This window comes from Molothrus aeneus, chromosome 7 (assembly GCF_037042795.1).
Source record: "Molothrus aeneus isolate 106 chromosome 7, BPBGC_Maene_1.0, whole genome shotgun sequence".
NCBI lineage: Eukaryota > Metazoa > Chordata > Aves > Passeriformes > Icteridae > Molothrus > Molothrus aeneus.
The window spans coordinates 5396648-5423211 of NC_089652.1; the positions used below are offsets into that span (position 1 = coordinate 5396648).

General features: G+C 40.8%; 1 protein-coding gene across 4 annotated transcripts in view; it reads left to right on the top strand.

Moving 5' to 3' along the window:
• The window catches only part of KANSL1L (KAT8 regulatory NSL complex subunit 1 like), a 55654-nt gene extending 30667 nt beyond the window's left edge, over positions 1-24987 (top strand). For 2 of the 4 annotated variants that reach the window (XM_066553640.1, XM_066553641.1), the window contains exons 6-14: positions 7458-7620; positions 10875-10985; positions 11388-11522; positions 13828-13952; positions 14769-14893; positions 15523-15577; positions 20902-21014; positions 22506-22659; positions 23248-24987. In XM_066553640.1, coding sequence (XP_066409737.1) covers positions 7458-7620; positions 10875-10985; positions 11388-11522; positions 13828-13952; positions 14769-14893; positions 15523-15577; positions 20902-21014; positions 22506-22659; positions 23248-23496 — 1230 coding nt within the window. In that variant the 3' untranslated portion in view covers positions 23497-24987. Of the gene's footprint in view, positions 1-7457; positions 7621-10874; positions 10986-11387; positions 11523-13827; positions 13953-14768; positions 14894-15522; positions 15578-20901; positions 21019-22505; positions 22660-23247 lie in introns of those variants that run through there. The other 2 variants (XR_010783942.1, XM_066553642.1) reach the window with 2 other exon arrangements.
• The last annotated feature ends 1577 nt before the right edge of the window (positions 24988-26564 follow it).

Below are 26564 nucleotides of genomic sequence, written 5' to 3' on the forward strand. Positions count from 1 at the left end.
TGCTTGTGAGTCATGCACAACAAACCCTGGGATTGCAATCTGTGCTTCAGTCTCTTCAGTCTTGAGGACAGGATTGTAGTGGTGCCTTTCTTCACCATGATGTTTGAATGAATGAATGATAAAACTTGCATGCAGAGCAGCACAAAGGAGAAAGCTGCAGGTGGGTTCTAGTAGGAGGAGACAATGTTTGCAGGTGGGAGTTGGAAGTCTGAGAGTGCTGTGTTCAAAATGTTGGATCTGCCCCTCGTTTGCATTGTTACAGCTGGCAAGTCACAACCTCTGGGTCATTGTCTCCAATAAAATGTGTGCCATGTAGTTTCAATGCTAAGAAAGAAGGCCAAAAGTATCTAAACATTAAAACCCAGAAGGTCTGTAAGTAGCAGGTTGGTGTCAGGACTGTAAAACACAAACACCTATTGAATCATTTCTCAGTGGTTGTTGCATTCATAACTGCCTTCCTCCCTCACCCCACATTCTCCAGTCCAATGCCTTGTGCTTCTGCAAATGCTTTTCCTATCCTGAGGAAAATTGTAGCTCTGTTCCCTGCTATTTTTTTTTGTCTGCACTTAAAGGAACTAAATTATCTGTGACATAATTAAAGTTTTAAAAGCAGACAAGTGTTGTTCTAATCAGAAACTCTCGGAGAGGTTTGCTTGAATGACATGCCCTGATGTTCTCTTTTTTGCTATTTTATCTGTGTGACTTGCTGTAGGATTTTTTTAATAACAAGGATTTTGTTTTGTCAGTATATTTTGTTAGTTTCTCATTTAATATCCTAACAAAGGATATTAATTCCATGTTTTTCAAGTCATGTTTTGCCAAGAGCTGTCATTGATGCTATGTAGAATTTTAATCTATAAAACCTTTATATAGCTCTAAGTAAAGGTAAGAGACAAAAGAGCAGTGAGATTGGAGTACTATCAATTTTGTCCCTGTCTGTTTCTTTACAGAGTTGTAGAGCATTGTGAGGTTTTTTAATCTGAAAATTCTCATTGTAATTGTATTCCACCTGCTGGAGAAAGAGTCGGTTGTGAGGACTGAGGCATGTGGAGAAAACAGAATTCAAATTTACAAAGGTGACAGCACCCTGAAAGTTGGGAATTGAGGTGCAAAACCTTATATTGGATACCACAGGCAAACAATTGGTATAATGTTGCCAACTCTTGCAGTTGCATATTGCCACATTTTCTTCTCTGCAGTCTCAACTGGGATTTAAGTAAGAGCAGAATATCTGCTTTCACTTAGTGGTTTGAAAAAAAAAAAGTGAGTGCTTGTCCAGAAGGCTCCAAAGCAGACAGGAGAAAAGTATTTAAATTGTAGGGTATGAGTTTCTTAATTTGGTTTAAATCTCATGCTGGTTCTTTGATTTCTGTGTTCAGGAGCATTCCCAGTCCATGTCTAGTGCCAGTGGTATTTTTTGTTGCTGCCACTTGATAAATACATGTGGGTAGTTTCCCAGCTCTTGTTCATTTTCAGGTTTTTGGAAAGACTGTGTTGATATTTTAATTTATCTATAATACACATATATACACATATCATTTGTATTATATCCAGCATGCATAGCCTTTATCTCACTTGCTGAATAGCAATGCTATTTGTTAGGGGTCTGTACCTGGGAGGAAAGAAGTTGCATTGAGTGGAGTCTACTGGTTGTCATCCTCTTCCTTGGTATCCCTAGATACTGGCTCCACCACCTGCTTCAGCACAGTTTCCTGGCATTGCTGACTTCTGAAAAAATGTTGTTTTGCTGCCAAATCTCCTGCAAACTGGTTCAGTGCAAGTGGTGTGGTACCTCTGTGGATATGTCAGTCTTGTGGTCTGGGAAGGAGAATCCCTTGGTTACCAAGTTTGTACATTAAAATAGTAGTTAATTAAATTGTTGCTTTAACCTTGGAAGTTAAAAAAGAAGGCCTTCTGTTAGTTCAAAAGCAATGAAAACTAAGTGGCAAAAAAAGTTTCTCATCCACATTCAGCTATTCTGAATGTGTGACAAGAATTCTGTCTCTGAGGGAGGCATGAAGGCAGAAAGGAAGGGACAAACACCTCTATCTTTGTAAGTCTGTGATACTCCCAGTAGAACTAGATCATCCTCTGAGGCTTGTGGCAAGCCAGTAAGCCTGTGAATTCTCTTTTTTTTTTTTGTCAGAAAGACTTTCATGCTTTCCACAGTCTTTCACTTTTGGTGTAGTGACATTTCTGTAATGTTTTACCGATCACATCTACTCTTAATTTCTGCATGGTGTTTTTGAGAAGATAGATATTCCTCTGGATGAACAGATCTTTCTTTCTTTTGGTTTAACTGGTCAAAGATTGAGCACTAACCTTGAATTTTCAATTGATTTTCTAGTTGAACAAAACATCTTAGTTTCAGGTTGTAGAAGACAGCGTGCTCTTCTACAGAGCAGGTGAAAATCCCATTGGCTTATTTCAGGATTAAAGAAACTAAACTCCATGTATGCTTAGGAGAGGTGGGTGATATCTGAGAACAGTAGAAGCTGTCACTCCTTGCAGGTACTGACCAAAAAATCTGAATTTGTGACAAGTTGGATGCTGAGTAAGTTTTCATTTGTGTTTTATGAAACTCTCTTTCTCTTCCTGGAAAAAATTGGTCTCTGCCATAGGATCTGCCAGTTTATCTTAATTGAATTTTATATTCTGGGGCAGCTTGCATCCCTGTACCTGACATGTAAGGGAAAGAACATCCATTTGACTTCTATAAAAACTTCATGTGGAAGGGAGGGTCTGGCATGTGGCAGGGATGTGTGTGTGTGTGTGTTTGTGTCAGCACCATCTGTTGTGCACCTTCCCATGTAGGGATGTCTTAGATGCTTTTCCCACCCTCTCTCCCACTACCTGTTAATAAAAAAGAAGCTCTTGGGGGCTTTCAGATGAACCTTTCAGTGTCTGTTGCCCAGAAGCTCTCTGCATTTCAGAGCTGCACATTTCCACAGTGAAACACAAGGTTTCCTGGAGCTGTGGGCTCTGCCAGAGGGACAGAGCTCTGCTCAGAGCAGGGTGGTGAGTGCAGAACAGGGAGGCCATGGAGGAGTGGCTGTCCTTAAAGCAGATGCAAAGCACTGAGGCAAGCAGGCTGCTCTCTTAGTCTGATCTGTACACAGCACAGGATTAAAAGTTGGTGTGTTTGGTGTTCAAAGGTGAGTTGTCAGCCACTCACACAGAGGTTCTCTTGAGTCCCATAATTAATTCTCTGCAATATGGCTAGCCATTTACTGAAGAACAGTTTTGAATATTGAGGGAGATAGCTCTTCTTTGATATTGCTGAAAACTCCTGAGAGTGTGTTTGCAGAGAGAATAAATGCATTTTTGTCACAGACATGTTTTATGAAAAATCCTTTCCTTAGGATCTTTTCTCCTGAGAAGCTGAGAGGCCTCAAGAACAAAATGTAACCAATGATTATCTGCTGCTGTGGAATGCAACAGGTGGATCTGTGATTGGTCTCATGTAGTTGTTTCTAATTAATGGCCAATCACAGTCCAGCTGTCTGGACTGTCTCAGTCAGTCACAAGCCTTTGTTATCATTCTTTTTCTATTCTTACCTAACTTTCTGATGAAATCCTTTCTTCTATTCTTTTAGTACAATTTTAGTATAGTTTTAATACAATATGTATAATAAAATAATAAATCAGCCTTCTGAAACATGGAGTCAACATTCTTGTTTCTTCCCTCATCCTGAGACCGCTGCGAACACCACCACACATTTTTCCTTGTCTTTTTGGGCTTAATAAGAGTAATCAGAAGCAGATGTGACAGGTATTCAGCAGAGTGTATTTGAATTAATTTAATTACCTTCCTGGATTCAGACACAGTGGCATAATTGAACTGTGGCTCTCTGTACTGTTACACTTGGGCATGTTTCCAAAACTGGTAGGAGTTTTAGTGATCAGTAGCTGAAACGACAAAATGGAAATTCACTTCACAGTTTTTTAAATGGGAGCACAAAACGTTTTTCCTTTCAGTTATGTCACACTTCATAGACTCACAGGTTTTTCTCTGCAGAAGGATGGGATGGCCAGAAGAGTTCAGCCTTCTGACCCTTCAAGAACAGAGCCTTGTTCTGAATATCAAAATTAATTGCTCTCTATGTTTTCTGTAACCCAGTAAAACAGTACTAAGGGGGAAAAATCCAAGTTCAAAATTCATAATACTCTAGAGAATTAGAGTCTGTTGATTGACACCATTCCATTTCATAAGTTTAAACCAGAAGTGCTATTTTAGTTCAATATTTAAAGCTTGTACACTCCTCACTTCCTCTTAAACACAGTGAGTTCTTCTCTAATTCAATGAATTTTATGTAATACTATCCTTCATATCTGCTTGAGCTCAGGAAGCCTGAGGTTTTGTACTTCAGTAATGAAGAAAAATGTTTCAGGAGATGTACAAGGTGATGCATAGCAAGGGGAAAGGGGAAGATTGATATGAGTTTTGTAACCTCTCTTGCTTTCTGAAGGGTTGGCATCATGGTCAGGTTTGCTGTAGGGGCCTGTCTCCTAAAAGCTGTGTGCCATGGTGTTCCTGTGTCAGTGCCATGGCTGAATGGAAATACATGTGGGCTTCTGTTCAGCTGGGTTTTGGTGGATTTTTTTATTGCTGTGTAAAGTTTCAATAATTGCTGTAAAAGGCAATTGGTTTGTAGATTGTATTCTATTTAGAATTTGAAGCAGGAAGAGTTCAGTTTTCCAATAAACAATACTTCCATTTTGTTTCAATAAAAGTTGAATAATTTCTTTGAGTAAAATGCTTTAATTCCAGTGCTAAGGGCTTCTGAAATTTTTTCATCAAGAGTTTATTAAGTCAGCATTTCTGAGAAACATCATGATTTCACTAATTCAGCATTTTCCAGTGGAAGACTACTCCATCAGAAATTGAAACCAGATTTGGTAGCTAGGAGCTACAGAGTGACAAATTTCTTAGCTTTTTTTCCATAGTAGCTTCACAGGCATTTCAATAAAATTGCTCTTCCTTCTATGAAGTTCATATTTTCTTTTGGGTTACAAACTGGCTTAATGAAGATTTCATTAGGTGTTGAGGCCAGAGCATTCAAGGCACAAATTCAGGCATAAGGTTTTTTAATTCCCACCACAGACAAGTTGAAGAAAAGAATTCTCCATCTACTGATAATGGCAAATGGATTTTAATATAGTTTCAAAATGGATTTTGACTGTGAGGTTGTTTGACCTTGTATGCATGTTTTTGAACTGGCTCAGCTTTAATAATCTGGATATGTTTGGGGTAAAGTGAATTAAAGCAAGAAAAAGTGAGTAAGGACTAAAGGTCTGGATGTCAGAATGTCTTGGTCTTAACTGTTTACTTTCTAGGTAATTTTACTGATCAGTTTTTGGGAATTTCTTTTTAAACAATGAGTGAGAGATGTATATACTGTAGTGTGATTCACTTCTATTAAAAAAAAAGGACAGGCAGAAGTGGTGCTTAAAGAGTGCAGCTTAAAGAGTAGAGACTTAGTAAATTACTTCATTTCTAAGACCCAAATATCAACAAGAAATACGCTTTTGTGCATTTTTGAAAGGCAAGTCCTTGGTGCATTGAGGTACAACAAGTGCCTAAAAGCTCTTTAAGCTTTAGTGTAATGATCCATATAATGGGAAACATAAAGTTGACTTTAGCATTTATCCCTCTAGTGTTTCCAAACACAGGACCCAGTTCTGCCAACACTTTATGGATGTTTAAAGTTTAACAGATGAAGAGTCCCATATGTCTGTCACAGGAAGATAACAGAACATTGATTTGAAGGAGTCCTGGGCTAGGAAAAATTCTTTCCAAGTTAAGTTGTAAGCTTGTGCATACACCTGTGTATGGAGATCAAGGTGGATTTAGGACTGTTAATGTTTTCCTGGAGGGGAAAAAAAGTTAAATACAAGAACCTCCCCCCACCATCACTGTGTTCTCTGCTCCAGCATCATAACATCCTCACTTGATTTTAGTAGTTTCTGAGATACAGTACCAGCACAGAGAACTCAGTAACTGAGAAAAAAGGGGAATTTCTTAATGTAATATTTTCTGAGATAATGTGGGTTGTGAATATTGATGCCATGTGGCAGAAGGACTGCTTTGACTAAGTGGAGGGAATTTTATGTGGTAGATCTAATCCCTGCATCATTAATTCATGAATGGCAGTGCTAAAGTGCACCCTGGAGTATTTCAGACAGGAGAAAGAGTTTTCTTTGATTCAGAAAGCAGAAGTACAGAAAATGCAAGTAATGTTCTTTGAGCCTCACCTTTGATGCTGCATGTTTCCATAAAAAGTCCTAAGAAAATGTCATTCATTCCTACAGTTTCTTACACTGGAACTGTTTCCCATGGGTTGATAAATGTGATGGTTGGTGCAGTGATAGGCTTGAGACCCCCTAGGTACTCCAGTGTCCCTTTATCTCCATTCCCATTTGCAGGATTTGTAGCATTTGGCAAAATACCAGAAACCTATAGAGGCCTCTAAAAATGTCAGGATCTTTGGGGTTACTACCACAAGTACCCAGTAAAAAAGTAGCTTATTCCACATTATTTTCCTGAAGTGCTTTTGTAGCACATTCTGAAGCGCTGAGCACTATTTGCTGCTGTCTTGTGTCATCACATTTAATTCTTTCCTTCTGTCTTTCAGAGCTCAGTCTGTGGCCTGCACTCTGCTGCTTATTCCTGCCCATTTTCACCCTGCCTTTTGCCTCAGTCATGCTACCTCCCATCTACCAGTTCTGTGCCATCCATCATTTTACCTTCCATACTTAAACAAGCTTTGCAGCCAAGCAGCTAAATGAATCTTTAATTGCACCTTTCCTCTTTCTTGTCATTCCTGTTACTACCTATTAATCAATTCTTAAAGCATCCCTCTCTGTATTTATTGCTGTATGTCTTCTTTCTGTTGCTTATCTGATGTTTCAATTATAGCAAGGTAAAGACTTTGCCTTTTTGGTTTGTGTAAGTACACAGTGTGCTCAAAATGTTCAATAGAATTTCTTGCATTAAAATGTGTGTGCTCAAGGTGCCTAGAGATACTGATGCTGAGAATCTTACTAAGGGGCAAAATGAATGAGATCCTCTATTTAGTCTGGTGTTAGGTTTGTTTGTGCATTTATATCATGCCTGTTATCCTGGAATCAAATTTTAGGGGGTGTTTGTTTGTCATGGGATAGATAAAAGAATTCTTGGAAACAGTTACATTTTATCTGAAAGCTTTGACAGCTGTTTCCTGGTCCTAATTGAAGGAGCAGTTTGTGTTCTTTGTGTTGTGCACTGTTGTCCATAGTAAGTGAAGGTAAGTCATATTTAGACTATCTGGAGATTGTTGGAATATTCTTCCCATTCACATATTAAAGTGTGTCACTCACTGAGTTGTTGGTTTTTTGGGTTTTTTCCCCTCTTCTGGTCTAATTTGAAGGACATGAGTAAAGGTAAAGTTAACCTTTGTTTCTGTGTATTCTTACAGACTTTTCCATCTAGAGATGCCTCTTTTCCATATAAAGCTCAGTTGCCATGTGTGGTGCCAGCCTCCACTTTCAGCAGCAGTGAGTACAGCACAGAATCTAAAATCCTAGATTATGTGCAAGAGCTGGACTCTTCCTTCCATCCAGTCTTATCATTCCCTTCAGGTGAGTAATGCCATGACTTAACAGAGTGCTTGTGCTTCTGACAGCTGTGCAGGTTGTGGAATAACTTGTCTTTTCAATGATTTTTAGGACTTAATTCTCTTATCAGAAAACTTCACACTGTCAAAATACATGAATTTAGACTAAATGAAAATCTTGCCTTGATCCTGACTTTTGAAAAACACACCTTTTAGGTTTCTCATACCAGCAATGTGCTTACAGCCTGGAAAGACTGGTCATGAAAAAAGGTGTGCTTGGATGTTTCATGGTGTGTCAGTTGAGTCAGGGTCAGTCCTTTAGAGATGGTCAGTCCTTTTACCAACACAATGCAATACCATGGTTGTGTTGTTTTCATAAGCAACTTTCTGTTCAGGCCCTTTGGACCAGGTCTAAAAAGCTTTATTTAGGTTTTCTAATTATTTTTGTGATAGTCAGCCTTTTTGATTGTCTTGGAAGTTTTATGGTTTCTTGTTATCTGATCTTTTAGTCTTTTTGGACAGTAATGTAGAGAATGTTGTCTGTGACTGAGCCCTGAAATTAGTGCAGGTGCAACTTGACAGTACTTGGGACTGCAAAATAACAGCCTAAATACAGCAGAAGGGATTGAATTTTTGTGGGATTTTTTTGTTTTATGGAACACCTATTTCCAGATAGTTTTATGGAACACCTATTTCCTGTACTGGTCAGTGGGTTTTCAGATCAGGAATTATGTTGTTCCTTGGGGGAGGGGCTTCTTTGCCACAAAATAATTCTGGAGATGAGGCTGGGACTTCCATGGAACTGTTTGAATCTTTAATCAAACCCACTCAGTCTTCCCGGAATGACAGTGTAGACACTGCAGCCTTGTATTAGGAAGTCAGGAATTAATTAAGACTTGGTTTTGGAGAACTTGTCACTGGTCGGTAGAGAAGACTCAAGTGTGGACATGGAATGCAGAGGAAGCCTCAGCTCTGGCAGTTTGCATCCCATGCAAGGGTTAAAGAGGAGATTATTGTAGGAGCAGATAGAAGAAATGGAACACTCACTCCAGAGTGCAACACAAACATCCCACTCAGCAGAACTCTGCTGTGGACAGAAAAAACTACCAAAATCTTACTTCTTTTACACACACTGTCACTTCCCCTGGGACTCTGGCAGCACAGCTAGACCCCAGGTGTTTAGACACCTGTTCAAGGAAGGTCTGTGCCCCTTGTGTTCATTCTTACCTCCCTGTTAAGGGAGACTGGGGTGTGCAGCAAGAACATAGAGCTTTTGTTCTCTCAAAAAAAGCTTTGTCATCATAAAAATCCTGAAAAGCTTTCGACTGTGCTGTGGCTACTGTTGGACACTTTGCCAGGATGGAGGAGGAAAAAATATTTTCAACTTCATTCCAGTATCAAGAACATATTTCTGAAGGAATTTTGTTCTCTTTTCCAGGAGCCTTGCTAATAATAGTTGGGACAGGGAAGAAGTACCAGACCTGCTATCTCCTGTTCAAATGCAGTCCTCACATTTGAGGGAGGCTAGATTCATGCTTTACTTTGTGCACTTTGCTGTCTCTTGCTCCTCATGAAGACTAGTCTATTTGACATTTTCTTTCATGTGAAAGAATTATTGTGAATAAATGCATGGTAGAAATTTTCCAAGTTGTAGCCTACTTCCAATTCATGTTTTCTTTGCAACTTTCTTGGTTATCCCCTTCCAGAGCAATGATTTCTCTTGAAATACTTTTTGTGCTGTGCCCACATCTTTACATATAAAAATTGTCAGCAAAGTAAAAGAAAAGGGTTTTGCATTCATTTCCTCTGTATATTAAAAATACATTGCTTTATTTTGGAACTCTGGGAGTTTGATTTTGTGTGTGTGTGTGTGTGCAAGAAGTGATTCAAATTCAAGATTCAACCTTGATTCTTCATGTGGTTTGCTTTAAAGGTGAACCATAATTTGCAGACAATCTAGTAAATAGTGCAGTGGGACTGGCTAACTAGTGTACTCTCTTTTGGAAGCATAATTGTCCCTATATCTAAGTTTCTTTCACAGTTTTCAAATTACCAAGGATCTTGACTAAAGATATGTCAGTGCTTGCAGTATTGCTTTCACATAATAGCACCTCCTTCAACTTGCACCTTGATAACTGGAAAATGGTAGTTTGTATCTAAGAAGTTTGGGTTTCTGGTATTTCTGCACCTGTGGATTGATTGAAACAAGCACTCCTGCCCTTTCAGTGAAGATACAGGAAAACATGATAAAAAATCTGGGTCACCCAAGTGGTTTCCCAGGTTAAAAAACAAAAAACACCCAAACCAACCCACCAAAAACAACAACAAAAAGCAAACAAACAAACAAAAACCACTAAAAAACAAAACCAAAAGACCAACAAAATTGGAGAAATGTTTTGGTTCTCTCTTTGCTTAAGTATTGTGACTAATACACCTTTCAGACCTTCTTTGTTTAACTTGGAAGTAGAGTAGGAAACACAGCAAAAACCTTGGCGTGTTGAGATAAAGCAATCAAGTTAGATCCATATCAAATTGAAAAGAAAATGGTTCTTTTTATTTAGCAAAATATGTTGCAAGTTTTTGTCCTGGCACATCCTGAAGGCACATGAGGCTAAGACTGTGCATAAATATATGTAGTTTAATGCCCACCCTTGGGCCTGCCTACAGTCCTCTTCTCATTCTGAATGTACTGGCTGTCAAGACTACTTTATACACTGACACTTTTTTCAGTTAAATTTCCCTTCATTCTTGTATTTTTTTTTTCCAGAAAGGCTTTTCAGAGAGGTAGGTTTTTTTTAAACCTCCCTGCCTTACAGCAGGGATTAAATTCCTTACACTTGAAATGTTTTGCAGGCTAATTCTGCATCAGAACTCCTATCAGAAAATAAATTACATTGCCCTGCTGTAGACTTTTCCAGGGAGAGGGAATGTACCTTGAGAATACCTATAGGCTCCTTACAGTAATAAATTCCAAAAGCATAAATGACTTGTACCCAAAAGGCTGAACCAAAGCCTCTTCACATTACAGGAGAAATGCACTGTGTGCTCTCTGCTCTGCTGGGTTTTGTGCAGGAGCTGGTCAAGAGGGAAGACCCCAGTCTTATTCTCACTCAATACCCTTCAGAGTCTGTTTCAGTCCTTAGCAATATTGCTCACAGATTATGTTGAATGTGATGGGTGAATCAGTGCTCTAATTTTGATGCATAATTCATTGGGCTCAGAGGTTGCCATCTTTCTAATACAGACTCTATTCCTTTGGATTTCTGGTTTTTTTATTAGATATTCCTCTTCACATATACTTTGAAACATTATTAAGGAAGGATGACATCAAAGGAGAACCTGCTGATACCTCATCTTTGGGAGGGGAGTTTAAAGTATCTGCTGACAATGGTATGTAAAGCAAAATGTTGTAGCATTTCCAAGGCTGTTTTTCATTCATTTGTCAGTATTTTCTGCCACGAAGAGGTTCAGTTTATAAACTTGTCACAAAGCAAGTTATCAGAGAAGGTACTGAATATGGCTTTAGATGGAAGAGAAATCTCTTCTCAGAGCACAGTGTCAGGTTCTCCCTAATTGCACTGAGATGATCCCACCAGAGCTGTAGGAGGATACTACAAGTGGGGGGAGGTTGGACCACGTGCCTGACTTCAGTCCTGTTATTATTTGGATTCCTGCCAGAAGTTTGGGACTATTTATAATGTTTATTATAAATAGTTCAGCAGTTGAGATTTCCTGTAAATTGTACTGATGAAAAGTAATTTCTCAACTTGATGCATGTTTTTTCTGTTACAGACTACAATGCACATGTTTCTGTCAAACAGTGGAGCAGTGGCTGTTTGTCTAATTCCAAATCTCATATGGTGTTAGGAACACCTGACCAGCTGTCAGAAGGAAGAAAGAAAAGGCATCTAAGTGAGACAGCAGTAGGTAAGAGAAAAATAGCATTGCAAGAGACTACTACATATTTTAAAATATATACTGTATGAATATCACTGGGCTCCGAGAATTTTAACTTGTCTCCAGAAGGGATACTGTTATGAAACTTATGAAGAAACAGACTTAGAACATCATGAAAATAATTTGCTATTTTAAAGCATAGTAATCATCTTTCTTCTTAAATGTACATACAGAATGAGACAAGCTGCTGTATTTTATTTTTGGAGTACTCTTAAAGGAAACTGGTCAGCAGTTCAACTATGTTCTTCTAGTACTGGGTGTCATTCTTAGTACAAAAGGGTTTTTTTAATAGTAGTCAATGAAACAAACATTGCAAAGTTATCTGTTACATCATGTGCCCAATGAAACATTTACTATTCCTGGCATCTTTGTCCACTATATTTCATTTGTTGTGTACTGTCATTTGTGGTTCTGGATCCCTTCCAGACTTTTAAGAGGACTTGTGAATAGCCAGTTCTTACTGTGTTTTTACCCTTGTTACTGTTCTATTTTAATCCACTGAATCTCTACTTCAGCAGTTGATAAGTTAATAGGAAGTGCCCTAAAAGTTCTGTAGAATAATGTGATACAAAATTTAGCATACCACTGTAAGATAAATGGCATCTTACCTCTCCAGGCTGTTAGAATGTAAAGCCTCACAGATTCTGTTACAGATTCATTTATGTAACTTCTAGAAAACCTTTGGCAAAATTCTTCCCAAGACATTTGAAGAAAGTAAGTCACTGAGCAAGAGCATATTAGTTTAAAATTTCCCTTAGGAAAGAATGAAAAGGTATAAATGATCAGTTAACATTGTGGAAAAATTAATGGTGGTGCATATCCAGGCAAAACTGTAATCTCTCACTAGAGGTGGAGATACAGGAATTACTGCAGAGATGAATTAATAAAAAAATATTATCTAGGATTAAAACTAACCCCAAAACCCACAATCCACAACCCCCAAAGCAAGACCACCCAAAACCCACAATCCACAACTCCAAAGCAAGACCACCCAATCAATTAGAAAGTCCTAGGAGAGAATAAATGCTGTGTGGGGACACACTGAAAACTGCTTTGGATTTAGGTGAGGGCTGTCCTTTGCATCCTTCCCCTGGTGCTGTACAGCCTCCTCTGTGCCTGTGTCCAAGGGGGTGCTGTGCCCTATCCCCTTTCACCACCAGTGATCTCTTTTCCATGCCACCTGCTCCACTTGCTGGTCCCCAAGACGTGGATGCTGACACAGGGTTTCTCAGTTTCCCAAAGTGTAGTCATGAACACTGAGATCAACAGCTGGAGTTATTTGGGAGCACTAAAAAGAGAGGAAACATCTTGCTATAAACCTTTTGAAGTTACCATTAGTCTTCTGACAATAGTATTTAGGTTTTTTATAAATGGAACCAAAAAAGCAATCTTTTATCATGAGGATCATCCCAGTGCCAGAAAACTGTTCTGTGGTGCATTCATGAGTAGGAGCACAAGTTCTAGCTTATTAGTGCTATGGGTGTAGTACCACATATTTATTCCTAATTTGGGCTCTGTCTAGGAGAAATTATCCATGAGGAAGGTCAGCCTAATGAACAAGGCCAAAAATAAAAGCTGTGTGCCAGGGAGTTGCAGAGTTGCCTGGGAGATGGTAGTTCATTACCTTGACCCAGCCTGTGCAATACTGTCTTTAGGATCAGTCTTATCTCTTTTTCCATGATGGAATATACTCATTCCTTTTGTTCATTGGTATATTAAGTCTGAGATCTCCTTTCTTATTGGAAATGAGGTAGAAGGAAAGCAGAACAGGTGGTTAAATTGTGAATCCCTCTAAATGCTGTTTGTACTGGGACTGAATGGGAGCAGTAAATCAGAAGAAACCACTATTGGTTTGGAGATCTAAACTGATTTTGTTTGTTACCCTTGCTGCCAGTTTTATCATTTATTAAGGAAGAAACAGCCAGGGAGAACTTGTGAGTTCTGCTGCTGAGGATCAGAGGGAATCTAAGTCAGATTGTATTTACTGTGTGTGTAGTTTATGACAACTCCTGAAAAAAAGAGTCAGGATTTGCCCATATGAAGCTGTTTCCATGAGAAGAAATCCTTTGTAGAACAAGAGGGATGAGTTTTGCGGAACAACAATGACAGGATGAATAGCAAATGTTTATTTAGATAGCTTTTTTTAGCATACAGTAAATTGTTAGGGGCTCACTGTGGGCTTCTAGAAATGACTTTACTGTTACTGTGTGGAAAAATGTCTGCAGTCTAATAGCCAACAGGCAGTATGTCTTGTTTATTGCTGTTCTTATGACAGGCGAAAGCAGCGCTCGGTTTGAGGCGTTCTCCTTCCAACATGCAGAGCCTGAGTCCCACAGCAGCTTCACTCCCACAAGCAGTGTCAGTGCCATGTCCCGGCCCACTCACAGCACTTCATCACAGGTAAACCAAAAATGTGGCACTGTCTCAACTGAAATATCAACAGAGAGCTGGCTGTGCAAATTAATAGTCCAAAGCCACGTGCCTTTTACATCTGATTTAGTGCCATGTGACAGTGCAGAGCATTTTTACAGTGAATTAAGTGGATTACCTTAACTAATTTATTCCAGAATGAGTATGTGTACTTGTTTATAAAAGAGTTTTGCAGATCATAGAACTAGAGTGTAAATTTGATTTATTGGCATTGTGCCTTTTTTTCCCCCAAATTTCATTAAATACACTGTGATTTATGTTCCCAGTTTTACACTAGGGCACCTATGACCCTTTTTTCCTGGTGCAGCTATATAAAATGGCCTCATGGTGCAAATAGAGTCCCAAAATTCATTAACTCTCAGTTTCCCTATTTACAAGCCTTTGTGCAGAAATACAGGCAAAGTCCCTGGTATATAATTTACTGAGGAGCTGCAGAACTCTGGCTCAGTGTACAGAAACACACTATTTTACTGAAATTATTGGAAAATTCACAACAATATTCAGGTTCAGGTCCCATGGTTTTGCTAAGCCTAGTGGTATACTGGTGCTCTGTGAATTGTCATGTTTTAATGCAGTTGAGTTTAAATGTGCATCCCACACAATTTACACAGCACACACTCCTTTATTCCCTGGACTCAATCATCAAAGAGCACATGAATGAGCACTTTAGAATAGTCTGTTTCCATTAAAGTTCAGGCTTTCTCCTTGTGAAGTTCTAATGAGTCTCTGCTAAAATGTGTTTCCTATGATTTGACCTGATCCTCTTGTGTTGATTTTATTATTCAGCATAACTCCAGGAGGAGGTTGAGAAGTGAGAGCTCCTATGATATAGACAACATTGTTATTCCCATGTCACTGGTGGCACCCTCAAAGCTGGAGAAACTACAGTACAAAGAAATCCTTACTCCAAGGTTTGTTCACAACCTCTTGAATTGCAAAGACATGAAAATGAACACGAGAACATTAACCAAGAATATAATTTACATGGAGTTGGAAAATGTTATGGTATTAAAGATGATCTTTTCATGCACTTGGGTTTTTATTCTGTGCATTTCAGTTCATGTGACCAAAGTTGTGGGAAGACTGGACAGCTGATAGCACAAGAGAAATAGTAAACTATTTTCTGTGAATTAACAGAAATGGATTCAGCTTTTTTTCCTTTTAATTTAGCCATTCTGATAGAGTAGAATAAGCTTATTTCTTTCCATACAGTGTAGGCCTACAATCCATTATTGTAGAGACCTTTTTCTCCTTTGTTTTAGAAAGAGAACATCTTTAGGTTGCAAAACCAGGGTACTTAATCTCTTCAGTGTCTTAGTAGCACATTGCCTGAAGGGCTAAATGTACTTGTTCTGTACTTTAAATCCATAATATGCATTTGCTTTTTTATTGTCTTTGAAGTTGAAAAGTAATTTTAAAACTGTATTGGATATCTTAAAGACTGTGTTAGGAAAAGGAAAGGTTAGATATTTTGTTGGGAAATGAAAATATAAATTTCAGCACCTTGAACTTAATTTGATTTTCCTTGTCTTATTTCTAGCTGGAGAGTTGTTGAACTTCAACCTTTAGAAAAATCTCAAGCAGATGAAGAAGAGGTAGGCTGTCTTTTAATTAAACCACTAGGTTTATTTAAAGTAGATACAATATATAATTGGAGTAATTGGTACATACTTTCTGAAAATACTTGACTTCACACAAATCCCAGTAAGTTTCAAGTTTCAAATATAAAGTATTAAGTATCAAATTGTGAAAATGTGTCTTGTCCCTACAGTGGAAGATAGAAATGGAAGTATTCCATTAATATTCCTTGTTCATTGTTTGTCTGGCTCTTCTGCCCCTTGCTGCTGCAGTCAGTGCTCCTGAAGGGTCCCTTGGGTCAGGCTCTGCCCCCCTGCTCCTGAGCACTGTGATGCTGCCTGTCCCAGTGTGAGTGTCTCCTGGGGCCACCAGTGCTGGCCCTGCCTCTCATCCTTTCCTTCCAAGGCCACTTCCCATGGCATTTGCTCTTTGGTAATCAGCAGTCTTGCCTGTGGGTCCAGCAAGTTTTCTTTTCAGTATTTGTTTTCCTGCAAGCCTCCTGTTGGGAACAAACTTTTCTGCATTGTCAGGAACAACATAACCTTCAGCATTTCCTGCCTGCCTGTTGAGCTACGTTTGCACATCATGGGCTGGTTTTTGCTTCCTCCAGACATAAAAATCTACCTATTTCTTCAGGGAATGTCCATGGGCTTTGCAGCTGGGGGTTCCTTTCTCCCCTAATCAGGGGTTTGAGGCATTTCCTAACTTTGGGGTGAATGTGCCAGCAAGTCTGGTCCTGGTCTTTTTGTGGCTTCTTTTCCAGAAACCTGTCAGTTTTGCTGTCTTTTGGACATCTTTAATCTCCCTCCAGTCTCTGCCACTATCACCAATTGTAACTGTAGGACTTGTACTCCTGCCTTGATCCACAATATCTGTTGTTGAGCTGCTATTTGAGAGAATCTCTACAGCAGAGGTTTAGTTGCTATAGCAGTAGAAAAAGATGGCATTTAGGTAGCAGTGCAGAAGGTTACATTAAACTCAGTAAACAAATCATTATGTCACTCCCCTGGGGTAGCAAATAGGCTCTCCACAAAGGCACAAACTTCTTCAGAAGTTTATATAGATCTGTAGCTACCTGCTCCATACCTTTCCAGACCATACATCATGGTCTCAGCTCCTTACCTGGTGTAGTTGCACTTATCTGGCAGCAGATTCTTGGGTTAGAAGGAAGAAAAAAGCTTTCTCTGTTCCTGCCTTTTCCAATGAGCAATTGAGACATTCCTGTGAAGTCTGTGGTCAAATTGATGTCACTTCCACCCACTGAGTTCTGGGTTAGTACCCTCCCAGCTAGCAGGAAACACGCCTGTCCTTCCTTTGTACCAAGGTGAAATTCCACACACAGGAGAACTCTCCTGCAAGGATATTTAATTAAACCATTTGGAGAATAACTAATAAAGGCAGCAAGGGCACTCTGTCCCTTGAGCATCCACTGTTCATTGCTGTTTTCAGCTTGGTGTCTGGGGGGAGTGAAGAATTTCACAGTGATTTGCATTCAGGGCTTCAAGGAGCTTGCATGGAATCAGTGGATTTCTTGTTTAGTTTTCAGATCCCATAAAGATGAATTGTCTTGTATTTTTAGTGTATTTTGCTGAAGGGACTTGAAGGTTTCTCTCAGAAGCTCATGGGCTAATGTCTGAATTAGTAGCCCACTCAGTACTTTTATGTTTGGCATGACTCTCAATCCTGTATGATTCATCCTCTGGCCAGGAAATAACTTGATTTAACAATGCAGCAGCTTTGCCTCCTGCTGTGGCCCACTCTTCTGTATCATCTGTCAGCCACTGGCTGGAATGAGGGGGAGAGATGTCAGACAGAGAAAAATGCTAATGGTCTTGTTTGTGTAAATCATCCTTTGCCAATTCCCCCCTTTCTTTTGGGATCATGTTAATTATAATTAGTTTGGATGTTTTTCAGAGTAGTGAGAAAAGGTGATTGATCATAATTCTTCAACTTCCTCTATTTTTGAGCTGAGTTACATTTGCTACTGAGTAAGCTTGTAAAAAGACATGAGGAAACATTGCACCATTACCTGCACTCATGCTCTGACACTCTTGAAATATTCCTCCATGTGCTAAAGTCAAGGCAAGCTTCAGCAGGTCATTCAGATAACACAAGGGAAGGCAGAATCTACTTTCTGCTTTTACATAAAATGCTGTTTTTCTCTACTTCACTACCTAGTAGCCTAGGGTGGTGTTGGAAATTATTTAAATTTTTTTTGTGGTACTACATAATAGTTTCTTTGCTTCTCTATCTTCTGCATGGCTAAATTTAAAACTTCAGAGTTGTCCTTGTGTCAAGCAGTAGTCAGGGATTTCTGCCACTAGATAACTTTTTTCTTCTTCATCTTCATTGTCTTTGTTGTCTTATTCTTTGTCTTCTTCACTTACGCAACAACCCATGTCCATGCAATAAACCTGCACCCAGCATTTACTGAGTTACAAATAAATGTGAGGTCCCCAGTTTGTCATGCTCCATGTGAGCCACACTTCCAGGGATGGGAACAGAGCAGCACTTTCTGGGAATCAGGCCTATTCATTGTGCCTTTGAGAACAAAAAGCTTACCTTTTATGGCTGCTTTTTTGTTGCTGGAAATTTTGCCTTATAAGAACAACATTGGCAATGCAAAAGTTAATCTGCTATCTATGTCTGCTCTATTACTTGCTCTAAAAATACTTTCTGGAAATAGAACGTTTGAGTTTCCTGGTTTGCATGTATGAATTTGCAGTGTTATTGCTTTAAGGCATGGGAGGGTGTGGCACAGGTTTTCCTGTTTTGTTTTGGTTTTAATTTGTTTTGTCCAGGTCAAAGCTTCTGGAAAGGCTCAGTTGTAGCTTTCAAGTTTATTTCATAGTTGTTTCAGTAATAAAAAATTGTTTGGAGTAATTCCTTGTGCAATTAGTTTTGCATAAGTGTTTTCATGGCCTATGACTCAGAGCTTCCTGTGGAGCCAAAGAGTGAAACACAGATTTTGTTGTTTTGAGAACCTTTCAGAAATATTCCTGGTGCTATTCGACATGATTGCACAGTGTGTTGCAGTGTCATGGGGGAATCCAAAGCTTAGTTTTCTGTGAGTGAAATCATCAGACATGCCTCACAAACAGGCCTTTTCTCTCAACATCCCTGCCAGATCCATCCACTGAGGAATGACACTTCTTTTGTCCTTTTTCAAACTAACCTTAGTGAGGAAAAACAACCACATTTCTCCTGTTACAGAACTTTAAATTAATCTAAAGTTGTTGGAGGAAATGCTGGGAGTGGCAGAGGCTGTAGTGAACCAAGTAGAGACCTTTTATTCTGATGTCATGACATTTTTATCCATAGAACAGATAATAATTTTTAAATAAAAGAATGTGCTGTTTAAAAGAATAGGGTGGAACTCTTTTTAAACAAACAAGTGGTTAAATATGCTATCACCAGCTATGGAAAACAAGCAAGGCTTATTTCTGTATTTTTCAAAACTCTTCACTTGGAGAGGAACATGGACTTTGATTTTTGAATGGAAACTTGTTAAAAATGAAATCTCTTCCCAGCATGAAAAGTTTTGGCAATTTGCTAAGAAAAGTATTTTCAAATTCCTAAGTTTTTCTTTCTAAATTATCTTTTGTTGCCACTTCAAAGGAAATCTGAGCACAGAAAAACCCTGAATTTCCCCCAAGGGAATAACACTTTTGTAGTTCATAAAATTCTCACTTTCATGCTATACATCATTGACCTTGGGAAGACAGAATGTGAACTGAGATGTAGCCCTGCTTGGATGCTCTCCAAGTGACAGAGCTGGTGAATTTCAGAGAGAGGACGAAGCCCATTAAGTTCACTTGCATGAAAGGAAACCAGCAGCTAACAAAGTGGTTTGTGTTTAACATAAATAAATAAAAGCAATGAAGGAGCCTTCAGCAAGGAGTGATGAGATGAGCAAACTAAGCAGCCTGTTTGCCTGAAGCTTCCTGGTGAGTGCTGGGCTGAGGAGGACCTGGGCAGCCACAGTTCTGTGTCTGATTCCAATCAAAATGAAGCCTTTGGGATCACACTGGTTGGTTGTGATTCTTTGCCATTGTACCCCTAGTGGCTGTGAACAACCTCAGTGCTGAGAGACTTGATATGGGGATGGCTTCCACAGAAACACAGCAAGTGGAGCCCTGCCAGGGTCTCTATGGCACTACTTGGCACTGCAGGGAGCACAGTGCATTTGCTTCTCTATTTTGTAGGCTCAGTTGGAAGATAAATGGTGTTACTTGTACAACACCACTGAGGTTTTTGCTTTAGAAAAAAAAAAGGCAGTTTATTTTCATGACACCCCCCCCCCCCCAATTATTAGTATAATTCTTGTCTAGGACTGATCTGGCAGTGCAGCTTCACAGCTCCTATGACCAGGAATTGTTCTTTCCAAGAATTTCTCCACTTTTGAGTTGGGACTAGCTGGCATAAAATCCATGGCTGCAGCATTCAAATGCTGCTGCCAACCTCAGCTTTTTAGGTGAACTTTGAATGTTTTGGAGCACTTTGAAACAACAGTGAGCTGTACTGGAGGGATCCAGCCAAGAACTCCCCCTGCCATCAGGGGAGTGAGGGGGAGGAGCAGCAAAGTGCTCCTCAGCCAGCCCTGGCTAAGGAACAAACTTCTGGTGTGCTGCCATCACAGAGAAACACGGATGGTACTTTCACAGTGAAAGTCAGGGTGCAATCTTTTACCTAAAAATCTGGCTCTTGTTTTACTAGAGCAGGCAAAGTACTTGCATTAGGATTGGTTTAAGCTGCACTTGGGATCATGCAAACCACTGGGTAAGAAATAGGATCTTCAAAGCAGAAGCCATTTTCTGCTTGGTTTCACAGCAGGAATGTGGCACCTCAGGTTCACTGAGTTCCTCTCTGTGCAGTTATCAAAGCCCTTGGTGATCTCAAACTTATTTCTTAGGGCTTAAAGAGCACTGGGCAAATCCTGCTGCCTCCTAGCTTCCTTCTAAAGCAGCCTCTGGAAACTGTTGGAATTTTTACTTGTCTTTATTATGTACATTTAGCACTGCCTTGATTTGCAAATGAATACTCGTCCTCTAAATTTTCTTCCTCTCACCACAGAGAAAACTGTGTTAGTTGCATGGCAGGGGTATAACTTCTATATCCATTCAGATCAACCACAGACATGTGAAGAAATAAAGCTGAAATGACAGCACCCCATACACCAGAGCTCTCATAAAGTGAATGCGTGTAAATGTGCCTTTGTAGTGAAAGCACTTGTTTGTTGAATGGACCTTTGCAGAATGATGTATAATACTGCTATGTACAATGCTGGCTGGTGTTGTTTCAGTGATGCTGACACTGACAGCTCTCCTGTGTCTCCCCACAGGTAGAAGACCTGTCAGACAAAGCCTTTGCCCTGCGCCACACCAAGTACGAGGAGCGGGAGCGCGCCAGGTGGTCGCTGTGGGAGCAGAGCCGCTGGCCCAGGAGGAACAGCAGGCAGGTGTATTGGCTTTGATCAGAGCCTTCTATTGAACCTGGTGGGGTTGTGCTACAGCAGTGCCAGAAATGCTGGCACAGGAGTTTGGAAATGAGGGCATTCATTAATTAACTCATCAGGGACAGTAGCAGGTATGTTGAACTTCGTGGGTGGTAGGGGAAGGCAGTGCTGAGGCATGCATACTTAAAAATTGGGCATGTTAGTGACCTGGTATTACCAAACAAATCTCTTCCTCCTTCTCTGAACAGAGAGCTCTGCTAGACTGTGCCACTCCCAGTTACTATGGTTTTAGCCACCCAGTGTGTATCTTCACTCACCTGACTCAGATGAAACTCCACGGTGTTCAGAGATGTGTTACTGAAGGGTCCTGGGCTGTGCCAGGGGCCTTACACTTTGAACCATTCACACAATGACTTTCTTTCTCACAGGCTTGCCATCTGGTGCAGAACTCATCAGATTTAAATATAACCACTAAAAGTCTTGCACAGAGTAGTAGTGTATATCAGAGTAAACATTGTAAAGCTGCATCTGCAGTTTGGCCCTGCAAAAATGGTTCCTATAAATCACTTTACACTCTGCCAGGGCAAAAATCAGCCTATAAATGTTGGAATAACTTTTTCTGGTGTTTATCATATGCTTGTGTCTACTCTTGTCTGAAAGTGAACCATGACACTAGGAATAAATAGTCAAAGATAGCTTTTTTTAATGCAGGATAAAAATAGAGCTAATAGAGCTAAGCCATATTGAGGAACTGTATTTTAATTTTGAACATAAAATGTCCCAACATTAGAAAGTAAAAGTACTGAAAAGTACTGAAAAAATAAGAAGTACTGCATGTACCTTAATTTTGAAACTGAACTCTTTGGTAAAATCTTAGTGCTGCTTGAATTCAGAAGTAAAGTGCTCACTGACATGAGCAAGGTCAGGATTCCACCTGGCATTTCAGATGCAGGCCACTCTTTTATACCTAGATTAAATTTCTATTAAAAGTGAGGTCAAAATTTTTAATCTTCCTACATTTTTGATTGCCTTGCACTTGAGTCCAGAGCAGAAGTGGTAAGGGGGAGTCCAAGAACTTCTCTCTTGAGTTGCACTTGGCACAGTGCTGACAGTGCAGCTTGGACCCCATGGTCTCCTGTGGGAGAGTGGAACAGCCTGTGGCTCACTGATTTCTTTAGTCCAAAATCACAGTTCTGGTGAGCATGTGGAGCAAGATACAATCACTAGCTGTCTGCAGCCACAGTGTGCCTGTCCCACTCATTTTATCCACTTAGCTCCTCCACATAGTGCTTTGCTTTGGCCCCAGCCAACAGATGTGGCAATATGTCAAGAACCACACCTGTTTTCCTCTGCTCTTTTGGTTTAAGCAAGCAGAATGGAGGTACCATGTATAGAGAAACTTAACACTTTGTAAAGAAAATGTGAACTGCTCATGGCAGTGTAAAAGGTCAGGGAGTATCTTTTAAAACTCATTTCTAATTCTGCACTAGATCTTACAGCAAAAATGCTGATGCTCGACACAGCCAGGACGTGGTGCAGAAAGACCATTGCACTGCTGACCCTGCTCCTGAGCCAGCTTCAGAAACCCACAGCTCTGTGTGTTCAGGGATGGCACCACTCTGCAGGGAGAGCCAGGAAGAGAAGGTGGGTGAGCTTCCAACAGCTTCTAGCTCTGATCAGTTCTGCAGTGATAACAAAGAAACAAGAAGATGTTCTCCTGTCTCACTGATCAGAATCTCAGGCTGTCAAACTAGTTAATGTGCACTGAACATAGCACTCCTGTTTAGAACTACATTGCTGTGCTTTGTAAATTAACCCCAGATCTGTCAACAAGTTTCATTGCTCAGTACACATGGCACATTTTTTTGAGGCAAATATGGAAGGACTGGGTTCAGGTTGGGGTTTTTTTCAGGGGTGTTGGCCAAGATTCCAGACAGGCCTGGTGATTAGGGGGTCAGGCATCCTGATGGTCTGAAAAGAGTTTCCTTGCCTGTTCAAGGGTAGGTCTATTATTACTTCAAACCCTTATGCAGCCTGCTTACATCTTGGTGCCTGGCAGTGTTGTATTCTTCATCTGAAGGGCCCTGCAAACACTGTAAAGAAAGACACTCGTTTGTTACTTGATAGCACATGATTCTGCACACAGTTAATCAGTTCAGACTCAACTGAAATCCCTTTTTATCCTCTATACTCTTTTTTCACCCTCACTCCTACTCTTCTCCTTCCTTTCAGTCTGGGCTGTGGGAACTTCGAGTTTTTCCACTAAATGATGAAGAGGTAGAAGCTTTACTGTGCCAAGATCAAGTAACGAATCAGACTGAAATGTCAAGTGCAACTTTCCCCAGCAACTCTTCCTGCACTCCAGGCACACCCACTGCTGTGCCAGACAATGGCTGTGCACCAAGAAAACAATCTACCCAAGAGTCAGAAGACTGCAAAAGCATTTGCCTGGGAAGCAACAGTACAAGGAAACAAAGGTGACAGGGAATAATGTGGTTCATTAAGAAAGCCAATTAAGGTGGAGAGAAGTGTAAGGTAAAATCTCTCGTTCACACAGCATATGACAGCACAATTCAAAACCTTTATGTTAGCTGCGTATAATATATTTTCTTTCTTGCTTTGTAACAGGCAGGATAAATCCCAAAGACAACACTTTCTTCTTCCTGAACCCCAAGAGAAAGTAATTATTTCAAGCTGGAAGTCTAATATTCCCAATGTCGGGAGTGGGCGCACATAAATTGCTGGCACCATTCACTTTCTGTTGTCATATTGCCACATTTGTCAATAATCATCCTTTTCTGTTTGTTTGTTTTCAAATGCATATCTGGTTCTCGTGGACTCTGGTGCAGCAGGAGATGCTGTTTACCTTATCCAACAACTTCAACTGAACACAGAAAAACTACTTGAAAGTAGTGGGGATAAGCATTAGCTTCAGATTATTCTCCTGTGTGGCATGACCATAGGGCAAAAACCTGTCTCTAACTGCACGTGTGAGGTCAGGGGAGGTGAGAACCAGCACTTCAAACCAGGGCATCTGGAAGCCTTGCATCCAGCTTGTCATGGCTCTCAGTAGTGCCTGGGCATGTCTCATGGTGAAATTCTCAAGCAATAAGGCAGAAGTAGCCACTGCATTGCCACAGTCAGAGTGACTGACACAGGGGAAAGCAGGATCTCTGCTTCGGGCCTGTGGGGAGGGAGAGACAGGAGGAGAGAGGGGTGGAGCCAAATCAGTGACACAGCCCATGGCATGTTGTGGTTTGGATCATCTTATTTCCTTAGTCCTTCAGTAGCTAATGAGGCTCATAATACTTTGCTTTAATATGTTAAAGTCTTGTTCCAATTTCTGTACAGTGCCTTGTAAGAGTCTCATAAGTATGCCAACATTTGGTGACTAGCTGGAAAGGAAAAGATGATTGATGTCTTGAAGAGCAATAGAAAAAAAGCCCCAAAGCTTTCCATTGTGATTCTGGATAGATTTCTCATTTCCCAATGCATGCACAGTGAGAAAACAAAAGCAAGTTGTTTAAACTTGCATCTGAATAGCATAGCTTGGAATGTATCTGCAATCCCAAGAGATATTAACAAAGATTAAACATTGAATGTAGGTGTTATCCATCAACAGGCAGTTTTTCTGTGTAGGACAGTTGAAGGCAATTTAATAGGAGTCTCTGTTTTTTGTGCAGTTTTCTTCCATGTGTAATATCTGGAATGGCACTGGACAGACGACCCAGTTTTAGTGTCAATTTTTTTTTTTTGTCAAAATGACAGGAAATACACACTGGGCATATGAAAACAGTTCAGTAAAGTTTCAACACTACATCCTATTGCTACATTGTAGTTTATTGCACATTCTGATTATTTTTTTAAACACTTTTTTAACACTGGTTTGTCTTAAACTTGAATCTTGCCTCAATGTCTGATACAATAATCTTTGATGCAAGGTTGGTTTTTTAATTAAAAGTTATTTCTATATATGTTGTATATAGTCTGAATTTGATGACTTTTTAGAAGTGAAGAAGTAGCAGCAATACTTCCTCTTGGTATAGCGCTCTGCTTGGCCTGCAGACCCACTGCAGCTTTGCTGTGGTACTGATGCTGCACTTTTGCTGTGAGCCAAGGGCCCTCTCAGTGCCTCAGTACAAGGTGTGTGCTGCCCTCTCTCTTGCCCTGCATGTGCACCTGCTTCCAGGAAGAACTTTCTCAAAGGTCAGTGTCTCAGATGTTTTGCAGGTCTTTTCCACACCCCTGTGTACTCCTTAGGAAGCCTGATCTGACCAGCTGTCACCCAGCTTTGTTGTCAGGTATGGGTTTCCTGTCTTGTCTGATCCCTGGGGCAGAGGGAGGAACTCCTGACTTTAAGAGAGGGGACAGCCCAAGTGACCAGCCAGCCAGGCCAGCTGCCTTCCTTGTCCTGAAAGTGCTGCCAGGAAGTGGAAATACAATCCAGTCTGTTACAGGAGGGTTTTTCTTTACTGGAGGGTGGAAACAGAAGGGTGTTAAAAGGAAGCCAAGGACCCCCCTGTGTCAGAGGAGCTGAGTTATCCCAATCTGGTTAGCTTGGGGACCTTCACAGCATCCCTGCACTGCAGTTCAGGCCCCAGCTGCAGTGCCAGACCATTGTGTGGCTGCAGGCTCAGCCTGGGGTAGCCTAAAGCAGCTGCTGGTACCTTGCCCACTGCAGGGGCTGCAGAGGCCACTGCAGAGCGGTCTGAGCAAGGGCAGCCCCATCAGCTGCATCCCTTCTATGTTCTTGCCAGCCCTTGTGGGAACTTGCTATTGCTTCATGAGACAGCAATGAAAAGGCCACTTAGACAAAGGCTGAGGAGGCCCAAGACAGAAGCAAAATGTCTCTGTTTGGTCATTACCCCAGTGCACTCAGTGCAGAAACCTTTTCTCCAGCAGCTGCCTCAGCTGGCCAGGCCTGTGGCAGCACACAGTGGCTGCTGGAGAACAGTGCCTGAGCTGCTCCTCCTCCCACAGTGCCAGCACAGGGCTCTGCCAGCAGCTGAGCAGGATATGTGCATGTGGCAGGAACAGGCTGCATTTGCACATCCCCTGCCCACCTCCAGCTGGCAGGGCCAGGTGGACAGTGCTGGGTGCACATGGCAAGGGAGGTGGTTCTCAAGCAGCTGCAGACCTGGCCCTGCCTTCTCTGTCTCCACTCTGTGTTTTGGCTCCAGACAGACACCTGATTTTACAGCAGCCCCCTTTCAGTAACCCCTGGCACAGGGTTAAAAAACTTGCTGATTCAGCTTGGTTCCAGGTCCAGCCCTGTCCTTTCTCTTGTCCCTCTACTCCAAGCAGCTGCAATCAGCACTGGTAGGCTGCTGCTCTGCCTGCAGCCCATGGCCTGGCACAGCTGGGCTCCCAGCTCCAGGCAGGTCAGTGCTGCATGAATGCTGGTGTCATGAGGAACCTGTACCTGCTGGAGGAGCAGGCTCAGGGCCAGGCTCATCCTTGAAGCCATAAAATGTGCAGAATCCCCTGCTTGTTTTCATTCCTTTTCCAAGTTTTAAACAGAAGATAAAACCCAGACCAAACCCAACCTC